This window comes from Macrobrachium nipponense, chromosome 33 (genome assembly GCF_015104395.2).
Source record: "Macrobrachium nipponense isolate FS-2020 chromosome 33, ASM1510439v2, whole genome shotgun sequence".
NCBI lineage: Eukaryota > Metazoa > Arthropoda > Malacostraca > Decapoda > Palaemonidae > Macrobrachium > Macrobrachium nipponense.
This window is the reverse complement of record NC_087219.1, coordinates 43,492,058-43,519,174: the sequence shown is the minus strand read 5'-3', so window position 1 is coordinate 43,519,174 and position 27,117 is coordinate 43,492,058. Positions and strand designations below refer to the sequence as shown.

At 44.7% G+C, this 27,117-nt stretch overlaps 2 protein-coding genes across 4 annotated transcripts in view; one reads left to right on the top strand and one right to left on the bottom strand.

Moving 5' to 3' along the window:
* The window catches only part of LOC135203129 (PMS1 protein homolog 1-like), a 119,162-nt gene extending 94,812 nt beyond the window's left edge, over positions 1–24,350 (top strand). For all 3 annotated transcript variants that reach the window (XM_064232775.1, XM_064232773.1, XM_064232774.1), the window contains exon 16: positions 23,230–24,350. In XM_064232775.1, the coding sequence (XP_064088845.1) occupies positions 23,230–23,445 (216 nt within the window). In that variant the 3' untranslated portion in view covers positions 23,446–24,350. The remainder of the gene's footprint in view (positions 1–23,229) is intronic.
* A 148-nt stretch (positions 24,351–24,498) lies between these two features.
* The window catches only part of LOC135203131 (ras-like protein 2), a 105,924-nt gene continuing 103,305 nt past the window's right edge, over positions 24,499–27,117 (bottom strand). The window contains exon 4 of the mRNA XM_064232776.1: positions 24,499–26,686. Within this exon, the coding sequence (XP_064088846.1) occupies positions 26,492–26,686 (195 nt within the window). The 3' untranslated portion in view covers positions 24,499–26,491. The remainder of the gene's footprint in view (positions 26,687–27,117) is intronic.

The window sequence follows — 27,117 nt, the reverse complement described above, 5'->3', positions numbered from 1 at the left end:
CTTTTGTATTTACCGAAATCCGTTTCGTTTAAATATAATTGCTCGAGCGTACTTTTTATGCTAGATTGTTCTAGCCGAACACATTCCTTCGTGGAATGGATTACCTGGCAACTCAGGATGACGAGTCAGCGAGAGCTAACTGTGTATTGGACTGCTCGATAGCAGCTCAGTACCAGGTGGCTCTCCGAGATGAACGGTCAGTTATGTCTCTCCCCTCCAATGATTGACTACCGAACCGTATCTCTGCCCAACAATCACGGACTTAGGTCTCTGATTAACGGGGATTCTCGCATACATGAATGACCATCTACTGCTGTGACGCTCGATTTCATCACCTTCGACATTGCGAGAATTTTCAACAGAGATATCTCTTGGACTCTTTCATCTTTCTGTTTACCGCACGGTAACAGAAGGCTGTACTAGTCTCCCGCTGCATCGCACTGCGATAACGCGGAATGATTTCTTCAGACATCTGAGTTTGTCTTCAAAATATCTCGTATTCGTAGGTGTGCAATTGTTCATTGTTCACCCCGAATTAACAGATGTATCAGAAGACATCGCCTACTCCCCGACCTGCCAGCTCTACTTCCAAATGTTCAGCCCATGAGAAGCAGTTCTTCAGGCAGTACTACTTCCCTGCGTTTTCATTACTGAAAAACGCCCCGCTTTCATTGCAGCTACGACTCCTCACCGGACAGCAATGAAATAGCGGTTAGCGTTTTCAGTCATTTGTAAGCACAGGTTCAGAATCTTGAGAATCCTTCTCTCAATTCGCCTGTGAAGACTTAGGTTGCATTCACTGTCCACCTTCATCTTCAACGGCACATAGTGTTGTTTCTCCTTAGCTAAGATTCAACTACTATGAGAATGTCTTGCCATCAGGGACCTCGGTCTCTAGAAGGCAATTGACTTTCGCCTGTTGGGCACATGCCTTAAGAGAATCATCACCTCGCCGTCCGGCATCGGTGACAAACAAATATACGATTTGTTTGGTCTCTCGGCATAACCCTTTAAAGGGTGAAGGTCACGTGACTTGCTCGGATACTTGGACAACTTGCCTCACTACCGAACACAGTCAGTCGGCAGCTGTCAGAACGCCCGAGTCAGTTACGAACTACGCTGTGGACTTAGTTCTGTTGTTCCAAATCAATCATTACTTCATCGTCCTAATAGCTTGTCCCAGTACCCATACCATCGACACCCACCATGGAGTGCCGGTGTCCTATCCACTACCGAGAAGAAGAACTTCGCTGCATTGGGATAGGAGAATGCGAGACACTTCGCTGCAGACTTCGCTGCAGACGGATAGACCAGTATGGGTACTGGACATCACCGAAGTCGAGAAGAGGGATAGGTCATTCGACTATTCCCTTCTTTTCCTCTGAGGGAACTGCATGACTTTTCCTGCGAAGTCAAGCATCCAGGGGATGGGGATCCGTGACGCTCTATTTCGTACCGAACTTCGTAGCGAAGACTCAGAACCCTTTGGTCCCCGACGATTGGTTCGAGTCCTTCACAATCCCCTCCCTAATGGACTTCACCGCCTTCGATGCGAAGGAGAAGCGACATCCGTACCCTCCATCCGAGAGCCCACGAAGTCAGAGATATTGGTTCTTCCCTCGTGTTCCGCAAGAACCTCTCCGTGGCGCAGGTACTGAAGGCAGGGGTCTGGTACAACCAGACCACATGCACCTCCTTCTACCTTCGGGATATTTCCCACGGGTCCTTAGATACTTTTTCCTTGGGACCCGTGGTGGCTGCTCAACACGTTGTGTAGCTAACCCAGACCCTCGCAGGCTGAACAGCATCGAGTCCTGGTGTGACTGTAAGAACGGATGAGTGCATGAGAGTGTGACTGGCTCCTCTTCCCATCTTTTTCTCCCCCTCTACCTGTGGGTAGAGGGATACGGTCGTCACCCTGCTGGATAAGGACAAGATGCAGGTGAGCTACTCGACAGAGCTCCATCCTATCCCTTTCACTAGGGATGGGAGCAAATATCCACCACTTCCCCCAACAAGGGGGGGAAGTGGATGCCAACAAGAGACAAACCCATAACTTTATGTTGCCTCTTGCAAACAGGAACAAGTTCTTGCTTGCTGGTACGAAGAGATACGCTTGCCTCTCTCTTAGTACTTGGTCCAGAGGTCTGACCATTGATCCTGCGGTGCACACCCCGATCATCGGACAGAGGCTTGGATCCCTCCTTTGCTCTTACGACCAGGGAGGCATTCCAAGGTTGGGCAAACACCAGTCTGTTCACAAAAGACTCATTCCTCCCACCAAGAAGTGAGTCTTCATATTGTAAAAGGACCGAAAGGTTTGTATCCCGTGTCGGAAATGACAATTTGTCCAAAATTGCATTTTTATACATTCAACTTCCCTGCCAGATATATACTTAGCTATAGACTCCGTCGTCTCCGACAGAATTTCAAATTTCGCGGCACACGCTACCGGTAGGTCAGGTGATCTACCGCCCTGCCCTGGGTGGCAGGACTAGGAACCATTCCCGTTTTCTAATCAGAATTCTTCTGTCGCCCGGGCCATCAACATTGTTGTTGGTTCCTCTCGATTGGTTTTTCTTTTTTCACCGGCAATTGATCTTCTTGACCGACTTTTGGTGACGTATCTGGATTGTTGGATTGGCATACGCTTTTGTGGACTGTTTTGTGGACTTGATTTTGGAATTTTCTTTAATAATGTCTGACTCTAGAATGGTTGTGAGACGTTGTGTGAATGTAGGCTGTAAGGTGAGGTTGCCGAAAGCTTCGGTAGACCCTCACACGGTATGCAAGGGTTGCAGGGAGTATGAATGTTCTTTTACTAATACTTGTAAGGAATGTGAGAACTTGAGTGAGAACGAATGGAAGAATCTAACTAATTATTTAAAAAAGTTAGAGAGAGAAAGAGTGAGGAAGGCTTCTTATAGAAGTTTAAGTAGTTCTAGATCTGAACTAATTCCTAGCTTGGGATCTTCCCCAAGGGTAAGTATTGCTACTTCTCCTTCCATTGCAGCCCCTTCTCCTATTGCAGAACCTGTTGATTCAGCAAAAGAACTTGCGGATCTAAAAGCAGCCTTCAAGTTGATGGAAAACAAAATGGCTGCCATACAAGGTAAGGCTAGTGATTATTCAGTGGACAGTGATATGAGTGTCCCCAGTGTAGTGGAGGGGGCATCTGGTCGGCTCAGCAACGCTCCTAGGTCTAGACCTCTTCCAAGCTCACATGCCCAGAGGAGAAGGAATGTCGAAAACCGAAAGGAGGTTGTGGAGAATCCCCACCGATCAGGTGTCCCTTCAGCGGTTTCTGTGACACCCCAGACTGCCAAGGATCGCTATTGTAAAAGCGTCCTGCGTGAGTGTTTTTCGTCGTCGGGATCTTCATCTCCGCAGACGTGATTGGAGAGATTCAGATCGATCTCGGCCACTCAAGAGGAGTTGGAAGGCTCCGACTATTGATTCGAGCCCAGAAAACTTCCCTGAGGAGTCTCCCTCGGGAGTGAAGAAGGCAAGAAGAGCCATTCTTTCAACCAGAGTGAGAAGGAGGCAGGAGGTGGAGGCTATGGACTCCTCCCCTCCTCCTTCCCCTCCTCCCGAAGAGGATAAAGAGGAGGTTACGAAGAGATTCATGATGGCGATGCAAGAGCAAATTTCGTCTTTTGTAGGAGTTCTGTCAAAGGAGCCTCCTAGAAGGAAAGACTCTTCCCTTCCGATCAAAAGATCCTCCAGACGTATGGAGGTATCTGCCGCCAGGATCGATACTCCTACTCGAGGTGAGGTTTCCGGTACGAACCTGGATGAACCTATCAGACGTCTGGCACCGGCCAGGAGTGAGGAGTCACCCAGGAGGCAGGAGCCAAGAGCCAGAGTGAGGAGTCAACCAGGAGGCAGGAGCCAAGAGCCAGGAGTGTGGAGGCATCCAGGCAGGAGGCAGGAGCCAGGAGGCAAGAGCCAGGAGGCAAGAGGCAGGAGTCAGGAGTCAAGAGGCAGGAGCCAGGAGCCAAGAGGCAGGAGTCAGGAGGCAGGAGCCAGGAGTCCGGAGTCAGGAGGCAGGAGTCAGGAGCCAGGAGGCAGGAGTCAGGAGCCAGGAGGCAGGAGTCAGGAGGCAAGAGTCAAGAGCCAGGAGACAGGAGTCGGAGACTCGTTCCTGGAATTTATGACTCTTCTCCAAATAGGAGCTCCTCTCCTTCAGAGCGTAGGAGGTCTTGGAAGGACTCTCCCTCCAAACGTGAACTTTCTCCTTCGTCTGATCGAGGGTTAGACGAGTTGTCTGATGACGAACCTCCTGCTATGAGGGACTCTCGAGTTATAAAGTCTTAGCCTCATTATTGCTTCAAGAATTTGGAGATTCTCTTAGTCCGGCGGCTCCTCCTTCTCCTCGTTCTCTCTTTTCGAGCTCGGCTACGGAAAAATCTTCGGCCTTTTTGAAAATGAAGCCTGCTATATCGATGAAGAAGGCACTCCATTCTTTAGATTCTTGGATGGACAAGAAGAAGGAGTTAGGAAAGACGGTATTCTGCATGCCTCCTTCCAAACTACATGGAAAGAGAGGTATTTGGTATGGGACAGGAGAGACTATGGGTCTTTCTCTACCTGCCTCTGCAGATGCGGACTTTTCCAATTTAGTGGAGGCCTCTAGACGTCACTCCTTAGGATCGGTCAGAGCGACGTGGAGCACTTCAGAGTTGAACCACTTTCTAAAGGGACTTTTTGTCACTTTAGAGGTGTTCAACTTTCTGGATTGGTCACTCGGAGTTCTGGCCAACAAATCTAAAGATCCGGAGTTTCTTAAAAACCCAGAGATTCTCCATAGCGTCCTGTCTTGCATGGACAAGGCAGTACAGGACGGTTCGGGTGAAGTGGCTTCCCTTTTTGGTGCTGGTCTCCTGAAAAAGAGATCAGTATATGGATCCCTATTATCGAAAGGGGTTTCTCCGAGCCAGAGGACTGCTTTATTGTTCGCGCCCCTCTATCGGATCATCTGTTTCCTTCTCAGTTAGTGAAGGATATATCTCGCTCGCTAACTGAGAAGGCGACACAAGACCTACTAACACAAACGTCCAAGAAAGGACGCCCTGTAGTGTCGGCGATTAAGAAGGACTCTCGTCCCCCTCAGCAGCCCTTTCGTGGAGGTACAGCGGCTCGTCCCCCTGCCAGAAAGAAGAGCTCTGATAAGAGAGGAAGGTCTTCCTTTAGGCCCTTCAGAAATTCCAAGAAATCCAAATGACTTGTTGCTCCTTCAAGCACCAGTGGGCGCCAGACTCCTGAACTTTGCAGGAGTATGGGCAAAAAGGGGAGCCGACCCTTGGTCAGTGTCGGTCCTAAAGAAGGGATATGTAATCCCCTTCGAGAACAGCCCTCCCCTAACATCTACGCCTCGGGAACTGTCAGCGAGGTACAGAGACCCGGTAATGAGAAAGACTCTCCTTCAAATGGTGGAACAAATGTGGGAAAAAGAGGCCATCGAACTGGTGCAGGATCCACACTCCCCGGGATTTTACAATCGCCTTTTTCTAGTACCAAAGGCATCGGGGGGGTGGAAACCAGTTCTGGACGTAAGCGCTCTGAATCGCTTTGTTCAGAAAAAGAAGTTTCGCATGGAAACGTCCGCCTCAGTAATGTCGGCTCTTCGTCCAGGAGATTGGATGGTCTCTCTGGACTTGCAAGACGCATATTTCCACGTTCCCATTCACCATTTGTCAAAGAAATATCTTCGTTTTGTAATAGGAGACAAGATCTTTCAATTCAGGGCTCTGTGCTTCGGTCTGTCTACAGCTCCGCAAGTATTCACCAACCTGATGGCGAATGTGGCAAGATGGCTTCACCTAGAGGGAATAAACATCTCCCTCTACTTGGACGACTGGCTGATCAGGGCCAAGTCGGAGATTCAGTGCTTGGAGGACTTATCAGTAACAAGGAACATGATAGAATCGCTGGGATTACTCGTGAACCTCGAGAAGTCGCAGCTGATCCCCAGCCAGAGCTTGGTCTATCTGGGGATTCAGATGGATTCTCGGGGTTTTCGAGTATTTCCTTCGCGAGAAAGAATCACTCGAGGTTTGTCGAAAATCTCGAGCTTCTTAGAGAAAAAGAACAGTTCAGCGAGGGATTATCTGAGCCTTTTAGGGACCCTGTCCTCACTAGAAAAGTTCTTCTCTCTGGGGAGGCTTCACCTTCGCCCTCTTCAGTTTTTCCTGAAAGGGGTGTGGAGTTGGAAGACGGGACAACTCTCGGACATCTTCCCGCTTCCACAAGAGGTAAAGGATCATTTGAAGTGGTGGATCCTCCCTCTTCAAAAGAACGAAGGCGTATCGCTTGCCCTGCAGAACCCAGACCAAGTGTTATATGCCGACGCTTCGGAGTCGGGATGGGGAGCGACGTTAGGAGCAAGGGAGGTGTCAGGCACCTGGACAAAGGAACAGGTGTCCTGGCACATCAATTGCAAGGAACTAGTGGCCATACACCTAGCCTTAAAGTTCTTCGAAGAGATAGTCAGAGGCGAGGTGATACAGATAAACTCGGACAACACCACGGCTCTGGCTTACATACGCAAGCAAGGAGGCACGCACTCTTTCTCCCTCTTTCAGTTAACAAGACACCTGTTAACCTGGACAGAAGAAAGAGGCATAACTCTCCTCACAAGATTTGTTCAAGGCATCAAGAATGTGAGAGCGGACAGACTGAGCAGGAGGAATCAGGTCCTTCCCACAGAATGGACTCTACACGAAGAAGTGTGTCGAAGTCTTTGGTCCCTGTGGGGGAGACCTCACATAGACCTGTTTGCGACGTTCCTCTCCAAAAGAATAGAGATCTTTTGCTCTCTAGTGGAAGATCCGAGAGCCTTCACAATAGACGCGTTTCTCCTGGATTGGTCGGGTGGGGACGCATACGCCTTTCCCCCGTTCAAGATCCTGGGGGAAGTGCTCAGGAAGTTCGTAGCTTCGAAGAGCACGAAGTTGACGCTAATAGCCCCATTTTGGCCAGCCCAGGAATGGTTCACAGAGGTACTGGAGTGGATAGTGGACTTCCCCAGATCTCTTCCAAACAGACCAGATCTACTCAGACAACCCCACTTCGAGAGGTTTCATCACAACCTCCAGGTCTCGCTCTGACTGCCTTTCGACTATCGAAAGACTTGTCAGAGCGAGGGGCTTTTCTCGCAAGGCTGCGGGCTCTATCGCTAGAGCCCGCAGAGCTTCGACGAGAAGAGTATACCAATCAAAGTGGGAAGTCTTTAGGAGGTGGTGTAAGAGTCAGAAGCTGTCCTCCTCCAGTACCTCTATAGTGAATATTGCCGATTTCCTCCTCTTTCTGAGAGAGGAATCACACCTTTCTGTCTCAACAATAAAAGGATACAGAAGCATGCTGTCTTCAGTATTTAGGAATCGAGGGTTAGATATTGCAAGCAACAAAGATCTACACGATCTAATTAGATCCTTTGAAACTTCAAAGGCAGCTACTCCTAGAACACCTAGTTGGAATCTAGACGTGGTACTGAAAAATTCCTTTCATCGGATAAATTCGAGCCTTTACATCTGGCTTCCTTCCGCGACGTCACTAGGAAATGCTTATTCCTGGTGTCTCTCGCTACAGCCAAGAGGACGAGCGAATTGCACGCTCTAGATTCCACAGTGGGGTTTCAAAGGAGATGCTGCCATCTGTTCTTTCCAGACAAGGTTTTTCTGGCAAAGAACGAAAACCCGTCAAAACCGTGGCCAGAAGTTTTGAGGTAAAAGGCCTATCTAACCTCGTAGGCAGAGAGATAGAGAGGTCTCTCTGTCCAGTGAGAGCTCTTAAATATTATTTAGAGAGGAAGAGACAGATGGGAGCTTGTCAACAAGGTCTTTGGTGTGCGGTGAAGAACCCCAAAAGACTCATGTCCAAGAACGCCTTGGCTTTCTTTGTGAGAAGCGTAATTACGGACGCTCACAAGAACTGCTCGGAGGAATCCTTCGGTCTTCTAAAGGTCAAGACCCATGAGGTGAGAGCAGTAGCAACGTCCTTGGCGTTCCAAAAGAATATGTCTCTAAAAAATATCATTGAGACTACATATTGGAGGTGCAATTCAGTGTTTGCATCTCATTATCTGAAGGATGTGAGAGTGACCTATGAGAAGTGCTTCTCGCTAGGTCCATTTGTATCAGCAGATACAGTGCTGGGTCTTGGAGCAAAGACTGATCCTTAAATATTGTGTTTTATCGTACATAAACCCTCTTGTCAGATATGTGCTTGGTTTTCTATTAGCAAGCTCACTGATGTCGCACGGGAGCATAGTGTCATTGCTGGTAGGGGATCAAGGGTATGTATGGCTAGTAGGGGAGTACAAAATTTTTTTTGTATATTTTGTAAAAATGAAAGTGTAATTATGTTTCGAGTTTTTGGTTGTTGTGAAGGAGTTCGGGGATAACTCCTTGCAATCTTAGAACTAACATGGATGTTAGGATCAGGTGATCGGGATCGGTGTTGTGCTCCTTGAACAAGGTGTATTGTCATGTTAGTGGAATAGCACCCAATGACAAAGGCCTTTAGGCTCTGCCGAGTAAGTGGATAAGACCCCATTGGCAGACCCACAAGAACTCTTAGCCATAGATCAATATCTCGCTGAGGCTCTTGAGGGCTAAGCAGACTCCAAGGCAGTAGCCTGCGAAGGTCTTCAGCCTAATAAGGTAGGAACCAAGGTTTATTAATACCTACAACATATGTTGTTTACCTGTCTATTTCAGTAGTTAGCTGTCTCTTACCCACCACCAATGGGTGCTAATCAGCTAAGTATATATCTGGCAGGGAAGTTGAATGTATAAAAATTATATTGTCATGTTACAATAAAGTTTGTTCATGAAACTTACCTGTCAGATATATATAGCTGTATTTTTCCGAATCCGACAGAAATTTAAACACTTACGACACACGCAGTGGGAGTCAGGTGGTTAGTACCCATTCCCGCCGCTGGGAGGCGGGTATCAGGAATCATTCCCATTTTCTATTCATAATTTTTCTGTCGCCGGTGCTGAAAACACCTGTTTTCAGTACCTCCGTCTTAGGATTTTGGAAACTTCATTGCCGCTAAGTATCCTAATTGTCTTTTGATTTATTTACTTGGATTTGTGGCTAGGCATACGCTATCTTAAATTGATTTGAATTTGATTCATTTTTGCATAAAATATCTGAATCTAGTTAGGCTAGTTTCAGACGGGGTTGTCTGCAAAGATAGGGTGTGGCTACCGAAAGCTTCGGTAGATTCGCACTTGGTATGTACGAGGGGTATGGGTCTTGCTTCTTTGTTGAGATTTGTCATGTAAGGAGTGTGAGACTTTGTCTATTCCGTAAGGAAGACGTATGATTCGTATGTACGCAATTAATCAGTAAACATGTCTAATTCCGTAAGGAAGACGTATGATTCGTATGTACGCAATTAATCAGTAACAAAAGTCAGGGTAGTGAACCTGCTAACCTTCCTGTAGACTTTATTTTGCATAACCCTGTAGTATGGCCTACGGGCTATGTATATGTCTACGGAGGAGATGCTCAGCATCTCCTTCATTGCTGTGAAGTGCTACTTCTGTAATTGTTACTCCTAACCCTGCAGTGTTGCCTTCGGGCCCTAAGCAGTGTCTGTAGAGAAATTGCCCTTTCTCTGATACTCCTTCGATTCGTAACTTAGAATCGAAAGTGCTTGCTTTAGAGAGTAAAAGTGAAGTGCAGAAGTGCAGTGATACCCCTTGTGTAGTGGAGGGTGCGTCAGATCGGCCTCGTTTCGCCTCTAGGCCGGGACCTCTGCTTGACTCCCAGAACCAGGGAGAGAGCATGTCGAAAGCCGAAGGAGGGTTACGAGGAACCCCCACCGATCTGGCGTGCCTTCGGCAGTTTCTGATGAAAATCCCCAGACTGCCTAAGTGCGTGCACGTGCACGAATCCTGAAGGATTGCTTCTCGTCCTCCGAAGCGTCCTCCCCGCGCAGGGGTTGGAGCTTTCGGATGGACTCGCGCCCTCTAAATAGAAGCTTTATAGAAGAGGACGCTTCACGTCCTCTCTCTCTCTCTCTCGTTATGCGTTTCAGTGAGAAGTAAGAAGGCGAACGTCGCCTGAACTCGTGTCCGTCTTTCCACCGAGAAATACGTAAAAGAAGTCATAGTAGCAGTAAGCTTTTGAGAGCGGACGCCCAAGCCAGGGGCGCGCGGGTGCACGCCAAGCGCGCGCCAGTGGACGCCGAGCGTGCGCGCCGTGGAAACGCCGAGCGCGCTCCAGTGGACGTCGAGCGCGCTCCAGTGGACGCCGAGCGTGCACCAGCGCACGCCAGGTGGTGTCGCCTGGCTGAACGTTTCTGTTGAACTCTTCAAGCTCTTGTTTCAGATTTGGGCTTAAAGAATTTTTACCTCCTACCTTCGATGATACCTTCTACCTCACCTGCAAAGAATGTGAAGTAGGCAGTGCTTCGGAGTAAGCTTAAAGTGAACAGACAACTTCTTCTTCGAAACCCAGCAAGACATCGGGTTTCGTGAATTCAAGAGGTCTCTGTCAATTAATATTGCGTTTCGCATAGGTGGATGGAGTTAAGGAAAGCTCAAGGGAAATTCTCGTTTGCTCTACCGCAAGCTTTGCCATTCTGCCAATAAATTTAAGTTGCCACTACCGCAGTCAAGACTTTGCGATAAGGCAGTTACGGGTTATAAAGGCTCGATGTCCTGCACGTCAGGACTCTCGGCAACGTTTAGTAGGATTCTTGCAAAGGCACTCATTAAAAGTACGCTCTTCAGGAAAGCGCAAGACAGGACTGCCTTTGCCATACTGCCAATAAATTTTAAGCTTTAGCAGGCATTAGTTGTGATACGGGAGAGGAAGCTGGTTGGAGAGTTTCTTCCTCTTCCCAGGATAATTTTGCCAGCTTTTTAGCCCATCTGAAAGGGCTTTTCAGATGATAGATTTTGTTAGTTCCTAGTCGGGACTACGCTGCCGAATTGAACATCGTCGTTCTACCTGACGTAAGCCCAGTCTCTAACAGGATTCTTGCCCCTTCCTCGTTTGAGACGGGAATCGGAAAATAAAATGCTCGACTTCCTGGATTACGTTTTGTCAATTCAGTGACTTTCCCCCATTGACAATATACTATCGTTTTGTCAAGTAAGTGGGTATCCCCTCATTGACAAAATATCTCTTTGTCCCGTAAATGGGTTAGTTCTCATTGACAAACATCTCTTTAACTTGATATTGCGTAAGCGAATAAGCTCTTATTGACAAGATTCGGAAGAGCTCTCATTCGTCATTCGCAGACTCGTACAAGAAATAGACTTGTAGACTACGTCAATGAACCCTTATGTCCAATAACATAAGAAGCTTGAGCTGACTGCTTCGATTCTCCTAAGTTTTGTTCATGAAACTTGCCTGTCAGATATGTATGTAGCTGTATTTCCAAATTCAGCTATATATATGTCTGCCAGGTAAGTATGAACAAACTTTATTGTGATATAATTTCATATTTTGCCTTGCGTTATTTTATTTCTGGTTGGTTCAAGTCATATACGCTTGCTGTAGTTACCTCTTCGGATGGCAACCGAGAGGTCTATGGTCCATTTTAAGGACATTTAATCGTTACTCCCTGCAGCCTTCCAGGAGTTTCCGATTTATCTTTTACCGTTGTATGGTAGTGTTCTGACGACACAAACGCATCTATATATTTAGCGTTTTCTGTTTCGCTTAAATATACCAGCTTGAGAGTCTTTCGGCTCAAAAAATAACGGACCTTTTTCTTCATAGAATAGGGTAGCTGGCAACCCAGGCATAAAGTTAAGAGACGACTATGACGGACGATCGTAAGCTGCTGCTGTCACTGTCTTCTCCTCCAGTCCAAACGAGCCAGTACCAACTCGTTCGCTGTCATGCGCGGTAGGTTAAGTCTCTCTCTCCTGCGGGATTGACTGACTAACCGTATCTCTGTGCTGGCAGTTACGTCTCTCTCTCTCCTGCGGATTGACTGACGAACTGTATCTCTGCCCTACAATCACGGACTTTAGCCTAAGATTGAGGGGATTTCTTACATGAATGAATAAACATTGCATTCGTTTGGCCTTAATATGTTCTACAGAGATATCTTACTCCTTTCGGTGCTCGTTACCGCACGGTATAGGACTACGAGTCTACCACAACATTGCACTATTATATGCTCTCTTGCTTAGGCAAAGCGCAGCCTTATTAGGGAAGTAAACATACTGTGTGAGGGAATGGATGAGCTTGCTGGGGACCATTTCCTTCCTAAAGAAGTTTGGTTTCCCTGAATAGACTGCAATTCAGACCTCTACAGTTTTTTCCTACCGGAAACTGAAATTTTATTAAAGATCTAGGAATGATTCTGAACATCTCTCGGTGCGTTAAGTATCTCTTGAGGTGATAGAAAGAAGGTTGCCGGACATCTGGAGAGGGTTTCAGATGTCCTGGATCATAATCTGAAAGAAGTGGAAGCAATTCAGTCGTCCCTCCAGTCCTCGAAACGAGTTTTTGGAACCATGGTCCATATCAACTCTGATCTTCCACAGCTCTCTCATATCTTAGGAAGTATCTTCTCTCGGTCCCGGTTCGGGTTTACGAGAAAGAGCCTATTATAACAACAGGCGTAGAATGGAACGATCCTCTAGAGTCTAGAGGTTCGTTACAGGATTGCAAAAGTCCGTTCGAATCGTCTCGATCGAAGGCAGCAACTACTGACTTCCGAGTGGAATCTTTCTTTAGAAGTATGTTGAGAGTTGTGGAGACTTTAGGGACGTCCTTTCATTCATCTCTTCGCTAGGTTGAGGACGAAGAGGCTTCTTCTTCTCTGCTCCCTTATTCTCGATCCGGGAGCGGTACATTAAACGCCATCCTTATGATATTGAACGGGGATGGATGTTTAGTCTCTTTTCCCCTTTTTCAATCGCTTAGGAAATGTAATAAGATGATTTATATCATCACAGGGAGCGACAATGACGCTAATCGCCCCATGTTGGCCTTCAAGACCCTAGATTCACAGAGGTCACGTCCTTCCAAGGACCTTTTCCGAGAGAGTCGGTCTCCTTTAACACGAAAGGTACCTATAACCTCTCCGCTCTGAGTCTGACTACGTTCAGACTATCGAGATGTTGACAGCATAAGATTGCAGTCTTCCCTTTTCCGTTTGAAGAATGGGATAAGCTGGCAGTCACAACTATTAAAGAATACGCAAATATGTTATTGACGGCCTTTGGGCTCAGAGATTTGCTTCTGTCAAACAACAAAGCCCTTCACGATCTTTGAGTTCTGTGAAATCTCGAAACTCACTCACCATCTACTTTTTGTCTCACCTGTTTTCTCGGAGTCAGACACTCGTGCGAGATCAGGAGACATATAGTAGCCCTGAGTTTCTTGTTGACGAAGTCGGTTGCGTTTATACACCCCCGATGATCGTTTAACATGAGACCAGGTTGGACTGTCAGGCATTCGTCCTTCGGGACTGAATCGCCTTTTTGCTCCTCGCTCCTTTCTCCTGGCACCAGAAGCTCGAGTCAGGAGTGGCTCAGGAGTTGATTCGCTAACGACGTTGGGTTGCGTTGATACACCCCCAAGGTTTGCTTAGCTTGAATCGCCCAGGCAGTCCAGACACTCATCCTTCAGCGAAGAATAGTGCCTTATGGTCTTCAGGGTACAGCCTTGCTGTCCTTGATTCGTCTGACTGGTCAACTGGTCGGTCACCTGACGTTAGTACAGACGGACTGACTGTGCATGTCCAGATTGAAGCTTTCAAGATGGAACTTAGACATAGTCTGAAGTTCTTGATGTCAAAGCATTCGAACATCTCCTACCTGTTAACTTCTTGCATGTGATCAGGAAGGCATTTTTCTAACCACCCTAGATACGACAAAGAGGGTCAGTGAGATTTTAAGCCATCGTCACAAGTTTTGGCTTTAGAGAACACAAGGCGGTGTGCTCTCTAAGCTTTTCGTTATGGCCTAAGAATGGAAACCCGTTTTGTCCTTGGGCCAGGAGCTTGGAAGCAAGGATGGCACAAGTTAGGGGGCAGGAGCCAGAGAGAGTCCTGTGCCCTGTCAGGTCTCTCAAGTTTTATCTACATAAAACTCAAGAAAGTCGAAGTCGTACGGACAATCTGCAGTGTTCCGAAAAGACCAGACTTGCCCATATCGAAGAACACCCTGGCTTTATTGTTAAGGAGGTCTTTCAAAAAAAGCTCCTTCTTTGTGTTTGCACAAAGATTTGAAATCTTTTGATTTGAATGCTCACGAGGTGAGGGCGCGGCCTCGGAAGCATTTCAACAGAGCATGGCACTCAGCAACATCCTGAGTACCATGTTTTAGCGAAGCAACTCTGTGTTCAATTCACACTCCCTGCGAGATGTGAAGATGGCATATGAGATCTGCTGCTCGCTAGGGCCATACGTGTCTGCAGACACAATCTTGGGGGCAAGAAGTACCACTCATCCTATCCTGTAGAAAATGGTTAGGAAGAGCTCTTAATTTAGTAGTTGAGTCGCCGACAACGGTGACTTCTTAACTCTTAAGCCTTAGTTAACACACCTTAACTTTGGCTAGGTGGGTCAGGTGGTGATATATATTTTATATATATATTTATTTTACTTCTTAGCCCTCATGGTATGGTCAATATGGTCTAGTCACGTCGTGGTCTCGCCCCTGTTGACAGATCATCTGGAGTGCACCAGCTATATAGGTCTCTACCTCGCTGGCAACTCTAGTAGCACAAGCAGACTTACGCGGCAGTAACCACGAAGTCAGCTATGCTAACAGGTAAGGAATCAAGATATCAATTATCTGCATATATATGTTTCCTAAAATCTTCTATTCTGTCTACTCCCACCACCAAAGGTGGGATTCAGCTATATATATATCTGACAGGTAAGTTTCATGAACAAAATGATATTGTAATGATACAATTAAGTTTGTTCATACTTACCTGGCAGATATATATAATCAAGTACCCACCCACCTCCCCTCAGGAGACAGTGGAAATAAAAATTATGAATAGAAAATGGGAATGATTCCTGATACCCGCCTCCCAGCGGCGGGAATGGGTACTAACCACCTGACTCCCACTGCGTGTGTCGTAAGTGTTTAAATTTCTGTCGGATTCGGAAAAATACAGCTATATATATATCTGCCAGGTAAGTATGAACAAACTTAATTGTATCATTACAATATCATTTTTATACATTCAACTTCCCTGCCAGATATATACTTAGCTATAGACTCCGTCGTCTCCGACAGAATTTCAAATTTCGCGGCACACGCTACCGGTAGGTCAGGTGATCTACCGCCCTGCCCTGGGTGGCAGGACTAGGAACCATTCCCGTTTTCTAATCAGAATTCTTCTGTCGCCTGGGCCATCAACATTGTTGTTGGTTCCTCTCGATTGGTTTTTCTTTTTTCACCGGCAATTGATCTTCTTGACCGACTTTTGGTGACGTATCTGGATTGTTGGATTGGCATACGCTTTTGTGGACTGTTTTGTGGACTTGATTTTGGATTTTTCTTTAAAAATGTCTGACTCTGGAATGGTTGTGAGACGTTGTGTGAATGTAGGCTGTAAGGTGAGGTTGCCGAAAGCTTCGGTAGACCCTCACACGGTATGCAAGGGTTGCAGGGAGTATGAATGTTCTTTTACTAATACTTGCAAGGAATGTGAGAATTTGAGTGAGAACGAATGGAAGAATCTAACTAATTATTTAAAAAAGTTAGAGAGAGAAAGAGTGAGGAAGGCTTCTTATAGAAGTTTGAGTAGTTCTAGATCTGAACTAATTCCTAGCTTGGGATCTTCCCCAAGGGTAAGTATTGCTACTTCTCCTTCCATTGCAGCCCCTTCACCTATTGCAGAACCTGTAGATTCAGCGAAAGAACTGGCGGATCTAAAAGCAGCCTTCAAGTTGATGGAAAACAAAATGGCTGCCATACAAGGTAAGGCTAGTGATTATTCAGTGGACAGTGATATGAGTGTCCCCAGTGTAGTGGAGGGGCATCTGGTCGGCTCAGCAACGCTCCTAGGTCTAGACCTCTTCCAAGCTCACATGCCCAGAGGAGAAGGAATGTCGAAAACCGAAAGGAGGTTGTGGAGAATCCCCACCGATCAGGTGTCCCTTCGGCGGTTTCTGTGACACCCCAGACTGCCAAGGATCGCTATTGTAAAAGCGTCCTGCGTGAGTGTTTTTCGTCGTCGGGATCTTCATCTCCGAGACGTGATTGGAGGGATTCTGATCGATCTCGGCCACTCAAGAGGAGTTGGAAGGCTCCGGATATTGATTCGAGCCCAGAAAACTTCCCTGAGGAGTCTCCTTCGGGAGTGAAGAAGGCAAGAAGAGCCATTCTTTCAACCAGAGTGAGAAGGAGGCAGGAGGTGGAGGCTATGGACTCCTCCCCTCCTCCTTCCCCTCCTCCCGAAGAGGATAAAGAGGAGGTTACGAAGAGATTCATGATGGCGATGCAAGAGCAGATCTCGTCTTTTGTAGGAGTTCTGTCAAAGGAACCTCCTAGAAGGAAAGACTCTTCCCTTCCGATCAAAAGATCCTCCAGGCGTATGGAGGTATCTGCCGCCAGGATCGATACTCCTACTCGAGGTGAGGTGTCCTGTACGAACCTGGATGAACCTTTCAGACGTCTGGCACCGGCCAGGAGTGAGGAGTCACCCAGGAGGCAGGAGCCAAGAGCCAGGAGTGAGGAGTCAACCAGGAGGCAGGAGCCAAGAGCCAGGAGTGTGGAGGCATCCGGCGGAGGCAGGAGGCAGGAGGCCAGGAGCAGGAGCCAGAGGCAGAGGCAGGAGTCAGGAGGCAGGAGCCAGGAGCCAAGAGGCAGGAGTCAGGAGGCAGGAGCCAGGAGTCCGGAGTCAGGAGGCAGGAGTCCGGAGGCAGGAGGCAGGAGTCAGGAGCCAGGAGGCAGGAGTCAGGAGGCAAGAGTCAAGAGCCAGGAGGCAGGGGTCGGAGACTCGTTCCTGGAATTTATGACTCTTCTCCAAATAGGAGTTCCTCTCCTTCAGATCGTAGGAGGTCTTGGAAGGACTCTCCCTCCAAACATGAACTTTCTCCTTCTTCTGATCGAGGTTTAGAAGATTTGTCTGATGACGAACCGCCTGCAAATGAGGGACTCTCGACTTATAAGGTCTTAGCCTCATTATTGCTGCAAGAGTTTGGAGACTCTCTTAGTCCGGCGGCTCCTCCTTCGCCTCGTTCTCTCTTTTCGAGCTCGGCTACGGCAAAATCTTCGGCCTTTCTGAAAATGAAGCCTGCAATTTCAATGAAGAAGGCACTCCATTCTTTAGATTCTTGGATGGACAAGAAGAAGGAGTTAGGAAAGACGGTATTCTGCATGCCTCCTTCCAAACTACATGGAAAGAGAGGTATTTGGTATGGAACAGGAGAGACTATGGGTCTTTCTCTGCCCGCCTCTGCAGATGCGGACTTTTCCAATTTAGTGGAGGCCTCTAGACGTCACTCCTTAGGATCGGTCAGAGCAACGTGGAACACTTCGGAGTTGAACCACTTTCTAAAGGGACTTTTTGTCACTTTAGAGGTGTTCAACTTTCTGGATTGGTCACTCGGAGTTCTGGCCAACAAGTCTAAAGATCCGGAGTTTCTTAAGAACCCAGAGATTCTCCATAGCGTCCTGTCTTGCATGGACAAGGCAGTACAGGACGGTTCGGGAGAAGTGGCGTCCCTTTTTGGTGCTGGTCTCCTGAAAAAGAGATCAGTTTATGGATCCCTTTTATCAAAAGGGGTTTCTCCGAGCCAGAGGACTGCTTTATTGTTCGCCCCTCTATCGGATCATCTGTTTCCTTCTCAGTTAGTGAAGGATATATCTCGCTCGCTAACTGAGAAGGCGACACAAGACCTACTAACACAAACGTCCAAGAAAGAACGCCCTGTAGTATCGGCGATTAAGAAGGACTCTCGTCCTCCTCAGCAGCCCTTTCGTGGAGGTACAGCGGCTCGTCCCCCTGCCAGAAAGAAGAGCTCTGACAAGAGAGGAAGGTCTTCCTTTAGGCCTTTCAAAAGATCCAAATGACTTGTTACTCCTTCAAGCACCAGTGGGAGCCAGACTCCTGAACTTTGCAGGAGTATGGGCAAAAAGGGGAGCCGACCCTTGGTCAGTGTCGGTCCTAAAGAAGGGATATGTAATCCCCTTCGAGAACAGCCCTCCCCTAACATCTACGCCTCGGGAACTATCAGCGAGGTACAGAGACCCTGTAATGAGAAAAACTCTCCTACAAATGGTGGAACAAATGTGGGAAAAGGAGGCCATCGAACTTGTGCAGGATCCACACTCCCCAGGATTTTACAATCGCCTTTTTCTAGTACCAAAGGCATCGGGGGGGTGGAAACCAGTTCTGGACGTAAGCGCTCTGAATCGCTATGTTCAGAAAAAGAAGTTTCGCATGGAAACGTCCGCTTCAGTAATGTCGGCTCTTCGTCCAGGAGATTGGATGGTCTCTCTGGACTTGCAAGACGCATATTTCCACGTTCCAATTCACCATTTGTCAAAGAAATATCTTCGTTTTGTAATAGGAGACAAGAATTTTCAATTCAGGGCTCTGTGCTTCGGTCTGTCTACAGCTCCGCAAGTATTCACCAACCTGATGGCGAATGTGGCAAGATGGCTTCACCTAGAGGGAATAAACATCTCCCTCTACTTGGACGACTGGCTGATCAGGGCCAAGTCGGAGATTCAGTGCTTGGAGGACTTATCAGTAACAAGGAACATGATAGATTCGCTGGGATTGCTCGTCAACCTCGAGAAGTCACAGCTGATCCCCAGCCAGAACTTGGTCTATCTGGGGATTCAGATGGATTCTCGGGGTTTTCGAGTATATCCTTCGCGAGAAAGAATCACTCGAGGTTTGTCGAGAATCTCGAGCTTCTTAGAGAGAAAGAACAGTTCAGCGAGGGATTATCTGAGCCTTTTAGGGACCCTGTCCTCACTAGAAAAGTTCTTCTCTCTGGGGAGGCTTCACCTTCGCCCTCTTCAGTTTTTCCTGAAAGAGGTGTGGAGTTGGAAGACGGGACAACTCTCGGACATCTTCCAACTTCCACAAGAGGTAAGAGATCATTTGAAGTGGTGGATCCCTCCTCTTCAAAAGAACGAGGGCGTATCGCTTGCCCTGCAGAACCCAGACCAAGTGTTATATACTGACGCTTCGGAGTCGGGATGGGGAGCGACGCTAGGAGCAAGGGAGGTGTCAGGCACCTGGACAAAGGAACAGGTGTCCTGGCACATCAATTGCAAGGAACTAGTGGCCATACACCTAGCCTTAAAATTCTTCGAAGAGATAGTCAGAGGCGGGGTGATACAGATAAACTCGGACAACACCACGGCTCTGGCTTACATACGCAAGCAAGGAGGCACGCACTCTTTCTCCCTCTATCAGTTAACAAGACACCTGTTAACCTGGACGGAAGAAAGAGGCATAACTCTCCTCACAAGGTTTGTTCAAGGGATCAAGAATGTGAGAGCGGACAGACTGAGCAGGAGGAATCAGGTCCTTCCCACAGAATGGACTCTACACGAAGAAGTGTGTCGAAGTCTTTGGTCCCTGTGGGGGAGACCTCACATAGACCTGTTTGCGACGTTCCTCTCCAAAAGAATAGAGATATTTTGCTCTCTAGTGGAAGATCCGAGAGCCTTCGCAATAGACGCGTTTCTCCTGGATTGGTCGGGTGTGGACGCATATGCCTTTCCCCCGTTCAAGATCCTGGGGGAAGTGCTCAGGAAGTTCGTAGCTTCGAAGAGCACGAAATTGACGCAATAGCCCCATTTTGGCCAGCCCAGGAATGGTTCACAGAGGTACTGGAGTGGATAGTGGACTTCCCCAGATCGCTTCCAAACAGACCAGATCTACTCAGACAACCCCACTTCGAGAGGTTTCATCACAACCTCCCAGGTCTCGCTCTGACTGCCTTTCGACTATCGAAAGACTTGTCAGAGCGAGGGGCTTTTCTCGCAAGGCTGCGGGCTCTATCGCTAGAGCCCGCAGGGCTTCGACGAGAAGAGTATACCAATCAAAGTGGGAAGTCTTTAGGAGGTGGTGTAAGGGTCAGAAGCTGTCCTCCTCCAGTACCTCTATAGTGAATATTGCCGATTTCCTCCTCTTTCTGAGAGAGGAATCACACCTATCTGTCTCAACAATAAAGGGATACAGGAGCATGCTGTCTTCAGTATTTAGGAATCGAGGCCTAGACATTGCAAGCAACAAAGATCTACACGATCTAATTAGATCTTTTGAGACTTCAAAGGCAGCTACTCCTAGAACACCTAGTTGGAATCTAGACGTGGTCCTGAAATTCCTTTCATCGGATAAATTCGAGCCTTTACATCTGGCTTCCTTCCGCGACGTCACTAGGAAATGCTTGTTCCTGGTGGCTCTCGCTACAGCCAAGAGGACGAGCGAATTGCACGCTCTGGATTCCACGGTGGGGTTCAAAGGAGATGCTGCCATCTGTTCTTTCCAGACAATGTTTCTGGCAAAGAACGAAAACCTGTCAAAACCGTGGCCCAGAAGTTTTGAGGTAAAAGGCCTATCTAACCTCGTAGGCAGAGAGATAGAGAGGTCTCTCTGTCCAGTGAGAGCTCTTAAATATTATTTAGAGAGGAAGAGACAGATGGGAGCTTGTCAACAAGGTCTTTGGTGTGCGGTGAAGAACCCCAAAAGACTCATGTCCAAGAACGCCTTGGCTTTCTTTGTGAGAAGCGTTATTACGGACGCTCACAAGAACTGCTCGGAGGAATCCTTCGGTCTTCTAAAGGTCAAAACCCATGAGGTGAGGGCAGTAGCAACGTCTTTGGCGTTCCAAAAGAATATGTCTCCAAAAAATATCATTGAGACTACATATTGGAGGTGCAATTCAGTGTTTGCATCTCATTATCTGAAGGATGTGAGAGTGACCTATGAGAAGTGCTTCTCGCTAGGTCCTTTTGTATCAGCAGATACAGTGCTGGGTCTTGGAGCAAAGACTGATCCTTAATATTGTGTTTTTATCGTACATAAACCCTCTTGTCAGATATGTGCTTGGTTTTCTATTAGCAAGCTCACTGATGTCGCACGGGAGCATAGTGTCATTGCTGGTAGGGGATCAAGGGTATGTATGGCTAGTAGGGGAGTACAAAATTTTTTTTTTTTTGTATATTTTGTAATGAAAGTGTAATTATTTGTTTCGAGTTTTTTTTGGTTGTTTGTAAGGAGTTCGGGGATAACTCCTTACAATCTTAGAACTAACATGGATGTTAGGATCAGGTGATCGGGATCGGTTTTGTGCTCCTTGAACAAGGTGTATTGTCATGTTAGTGGAATAGCACCCAATGACAAAGGCCTTTAGGCTCTGCCGAGTAAGTGGATAAGACCCCATTGGCAGACCCACAAGAACTCTTAGCCATAGATCAATATCTCGCTGAGGCTCTTGAGGCTAAGCAGACTCCAAGGCAGTAGCCGCGAAGTCTTCAGCCTAATAAGGTAGGAACCAAGGTTTATTAATACCTACAACATATGTTGTTTACCTGTCTATTTCAGTAGTTAGCTGTCTCTTACCCACCACCAATGGGTGCTAATCAGCTAAGTATATATCTGGCAGGGAAGTTGAATGTATAAAAATGATATTGTCATGTTACAATAAAGTTTTATACATACTTACCTGACAGATATATACGATTAATGGCCCACCCAGCCTCCCCGCAGGAGACAGGTGGAAGAGAAGAATTCTGATTAGAAAACGGGAATGGTTCCTAGTCCTGCCACCCAGGGCAGGGCGGTAGATCACCTGACCTACCGGTAGCGTGTGCCGCGAAATTTGAAATTCTGTCGGAGACGACGGAGTCTATAGCTAAGTATATATCTGTCAGGTAAGTATGTATAAAACTTTATTGTAACATGACAATATCATTTTTATACATACTTACCTGACAGATATATACGATTAATGGCCCACCCAGCCTCCCCGCAGGAGACAGGTGGAAGAGAAGAATTCTGATTAGAAAACGGGAATGGTTCCTAGTCCTGCCACCCAGGGCAGGGCGGTAGATCACCTGACCTACCGGTAGCGTGTGCCGCGAAATTTGAAATTCTGTCGGAGACGACGGAGTCTATAGCTAAGTATATATCTGTCTGGTAAGTATGTATAAAACTTTATTGTAACATGACAATATCATTTTTCCTAACTATACAAACCTGAGGTCCTTTTACACATAGTCCCACCTCATGCCACCCCTCACTCTGCCTTTTTTGCTTGGGCCTAAAGCAAAAGTGATTCTTCGCCTCCCACACTGTCGGACAAGCAGTTAACTACCGAACTCCCTTGTTCGAAAGCTTACGACCATCCAGCTGCCGCTAGTTACCTTCCTATTGTAAAAGGACCTCAGGTTTGTATAGTTAGGAAAAATGCAATTTTGAACAAAGTCATTTTTAGTAGTGTGTTAAGCATAGTTACTGGTGTGATGAATTGCCTTTCTGTTTGAAGTATTTGTGCTTTATTAGCCTTACTGACAAAGAGTTAGAGGATCAATAATTTTTCCTTCCATTTGTGCAACTGTCTGTCTTAAAACTCAAGGTGGAAGGTATTTCAGTGCTATGGCTTTCACACTTGCCTTGTTATCAGAGGTCCTCTTTTACTGCTGAAGGGATATCATTCAGAATTGGTTTAAGAAAAGATATGAGAGACCCTTCAATACATTCTAACTTCAAAGGAAATTGCCTTCTTCATAGAGTTGTCTGCTTATAAAAATGATAAATGAAGCCCTTCAAAATCAGATCAAAAGATAGCAGCAGAATTATGCACTTTGATGTCAAGAAAAGGATATAGAGAGACATATGGTGAAGAAATACAGACATATAGTAAAAGGGCAACTGAGGTGATCACACTCTTATCTTTTTGGAGAGGCAAAATTTCCTTATTATGCCAGAATGATGAGTAAAATTGACTAATATTACATTCATAGTCTATACAAATACTTGTATATTTTCTTCAGTTACTATGAACAAGAGAGCACAATTGAAATGTCTTTTTTAGGCTCATTTACACATCTTGATTTCTTGCTGATTGTGAATTCATACTGCTCAGTTAGCCATGTTGTCTTCTCATATGTTTTTTTTTTAATGTCCCACTGTAATTGGCATAGTTATTAGCCATAGAGATAGGTTTGTGAAGAAGTGAACATCTTAATGTTAGCCTTTATATCCCCAAGTTGTTATGTGCCCATATATATTACATTGTGAGTTTTTTCCTAACAGGGAGAGGCAGTAAGAATGGTTCGCACAGGATTTCGTGATTTATGTGCTGAGGACATCAAGGAAAAACTACGAACTTGGAAAGATATCCGTAGTAATATAAGTGATCATACGAGGGATATATGGGATCAAGGAAAGTGTTTACATGATAAACCCATATTTACTGCTTTGCATTCTTTAGATGATTTACCCTTTTCTCAATCAAAGTCTCAGTCATAGTTTACAGCTCACATTTACATGAACAACTAAATTGTTTTTAAGTTTGCATTTTAAGATTTTTTCATTGCTATTCATACTTACAAGTACTTTAATTTACATTATCATGGTAATTAAGATTTTATATAAATGTTGATCTATGCGAGTAGAGATTCTAATAAATCATTTGTACCATTCTTATAGATAAAAGCAAGCAGAATTTTTCTAATAAGTAGATAAATATTTTTTGGAATGTGTATCTGTGATGTTTTAAATGTCATCATTTAGTTTTTGTCATTGGATTACCAAAATGGAATACATTTGTGTAACAGACAGAATATTAATTTTTAATTTATTTAAATTTATATTCACAAAAGGTACAAAGTATAAACAAATTACATTTTAAATACTGCAGTCTCACAAGCTTTTAAGGTCTGTAATGTGTGGGAAGTATTTTGATAAAGTCTGGGCAGGAGATACCATGCAGCATAATTAACAAGTTGCTTGTGAAAGATTCAAGGCCAAGATTAAGAGGAAGCAAAGATGTTTAAACAGTTGACACAGCGAGGAGTTGGAGGTTTAACTACAGTTTGTTGGTCAGTTACAAGAAAACACTGGGAATAATGGAGTGAAGACTTTGGTTGGAAAGAGCAACAGTTGTAAGAGAACAAGGTATGTTTCATACATTGACATTATGGTCATAAGAAATAGTTCGAGGAACATTGTAATAGGGGAGGTCACAGCTTCCGCATACTTATACTATGTGAAATAGTAAGTGAATCAGCAGTATAGCAGCATCTGAAAAATTTTATGCAATTTCTTAGGCAGGTTTTGTGAACACACACACATGTAATTGTTTTTGTGATTAATACAGATATATGTTGTATATATTTTTAAAATACTTTGCAAATACAGATATATGTTGTATATATTTTTAAAATACTTTGCAAATCTTTCCATTATGAATGTGGAGGGTTCCTTGCATAGAAACTAAAGCAAGGAAGGAAAATCCACATATAATAGGTCTCTTACACATTACATAATTAAAAATATTCACAAGGAAGATGATAATTCATGTAAAGTAACACATTTTATTAGTACAATAAGTTCTGTTGTCTTGCATTTTACACTTGTTTTTATATTTGGTGTACAAAAGTTGTATGACATCATATAATTATCCTGTTACCATAGTTTAGTTTTAAAAAGGATCAACAACTTTGCAATACATGTTGCCTTTTGACCAGGATTCATAAATAAGTGATAAAAAGTAACCAAAATAGTAATCATGCTCAATAACAACTCTTTTGATATTTACAAAACTGGAGCACCAGAGTGAGATCTGATCTCTCTCCTTGAATGTAAAAAAGCTCATAATGCATGAAGTCTTGAGCTAGAAATCTATAGTACAAATAAAATACTGTTACTGATTGTGACATTGTTTTTATATAGATATTGACTGAATGACATTCTCACATGGGATGAGGTACAGCGTCAAGCGTTTATGAGCAACGATTTCATCAAGGCTATAAAAGTTCAAAATTCTTTGTTGGCTGACGAAGTTTGTTCTTCTGTCAACATGCAAACTGTGTGGAAAAAATATTTGAATTGCTTTGTTGGTATTGTCATTCAGTGGTTGTATTGTCAAAGAGCATTTTAATATGAACTTGTGTGTTAGTCAAGAGTAACTAGTTGTTATGAAGTACCTCATTCTTGTCAGGTTGGAAGACACATTTTTACATTATTTGGTAGCAATGAGAATATCATTCAAAAGAAATTCAAAATACTTAATACTTTTGCACTTCTAAACATATCTCTCCAATGGAGAGATTTGTTAACAATGCACATACAATAACTAAAAATGGACAATAAACAGGTACAACAATGGGAAAATATATTTGCAGTAAAAGTAAGTTTTGCTTAGAAAGAAAAAATACAAATCTAAAAATAAAAGAGGCGATTTTACTCAGATTTCAATGAAATTTGATAAATCTCTTGTGATGAATGATAGCCAGTCTGTGGCAGGTGGAAACAATACTATGGGCTTTCAATACTGATGCCACTGTCAAGATGCATGTACAGTAAAATGAAAAGGATGATGAGTATTAGCTTCTGAATAATGATGAACCTAAAGCTGTGGAAGAGTTGCTAAAAAGGTTACAATGAGATCACCACCTTGGGTTACAAACATTTGTTTCTTATTGCAATACTGTCTTGTATAAAAGATGGAAGCCATAATGCAATTCTTTTCCATTTGTATTCCCTAACATTCTTAAATATCCTGATACAAAAAATTTCAGGATAAAGTAAATTCCTGTGATTCTTTTCAGTCTTGGATAGAGAGAAAAGGTATATGTCATCAACTTGTATAATTCTTTTTTACAACCTTCAAAAATAATTTTTACAACAATATTTGAGCTTTCACTGAAGATCATGCTAAGGTTTTCACTAACAACTTGCAAAAGCACCTAAAACATCAGCCAAAATGCTTCAACTTAAGCTTATAAATGCCTTTAATTATTAAGAAATGCATCCAACAGTGCTAATTTTTACTAAAACAGGCCTTGATTCAAACATCAATGGTTAACTATACACTGGAAAATTGTACAGTGCCACTAAGATTTTTTTCTCAATGGATCTGTAAGATGGTAAATGACATACCTTCAGCAAATTTTAATTTCCTCTGTATTGTAGTACAAAATGTGCAAAAATCTTGAAAAGGGTGTGCTCATTTCTCACAAAATACTCCATTATATAAAACATATGGTTTTAAATGTATATTTCATTATATGACCTACAGTAGTACAACTGGAAAATCATTGTAATATACTGCTGTATCCATAAATGATGACAGTGATTAAGGCACCTGCCACCAAGTATAGAAGCCTTCAGAGTAAAACACATAGAAACCAGTCTATTTATAACCTTGTACTGTCTGATATCATCAGTACCACTGCAGCTTTCATTATTCAAGTAATGGCTGTTTCAAGCTTTGGTCACCACTGTGAAAGCAATTACCTTGATAAGAAAAGATAGTTCCCTTAAAAAATATAACAAGTAACCTGGATAATTTTCAGACAATCACACAAAATCTTTTGTTCTTCTTTGCAGCTGGTTTAGCGGGAGGTCGTTCAGCTGCTTGGAATTTCCTTACTATTCTGACCAGTTCGTAGAAGGTTTGGTCAATGTTCGTACGATTCTTCGCTGAGCACTCAATGTATGGTATCTTGAGCTGTCTAGCTAGAGTGTGAGCTTCCTCTGTACTTGTCTGTTGAGGAAAACAAAACATTAAATGATAAAAAGGTCATCACAAGCAAAGAGTAGTGTTCTTTGACAGTGTACAGTATAGAACTTATTTGTAGTACATAGTTAGTGCTGACTTAAAAAATGCTGTGCTTGCATCCAAGAGCCCTAGTCTGGTTGAACCCTAGCAGTACAGTATAAAATAGTACCAAGAAGTTATTCTAAAAACAATTTCATGTAATTTTTGTGTGTGTGTGGGAGGATAAAAACACCCTTCATAGATGGAGTATCCAACCTGTGGATGCACTGGACTAGCCATGTATAAACAAGGATGGTAACCATGTGGAAATGGTTAAGGGGATGCTCATTCTCACCCAACTCCTCATTATTCTTTGAGCCATGACAAAGAGCACACGTCTTTGGTGCACGATTTTTTCCTGTGTGCTGGCTATTCCT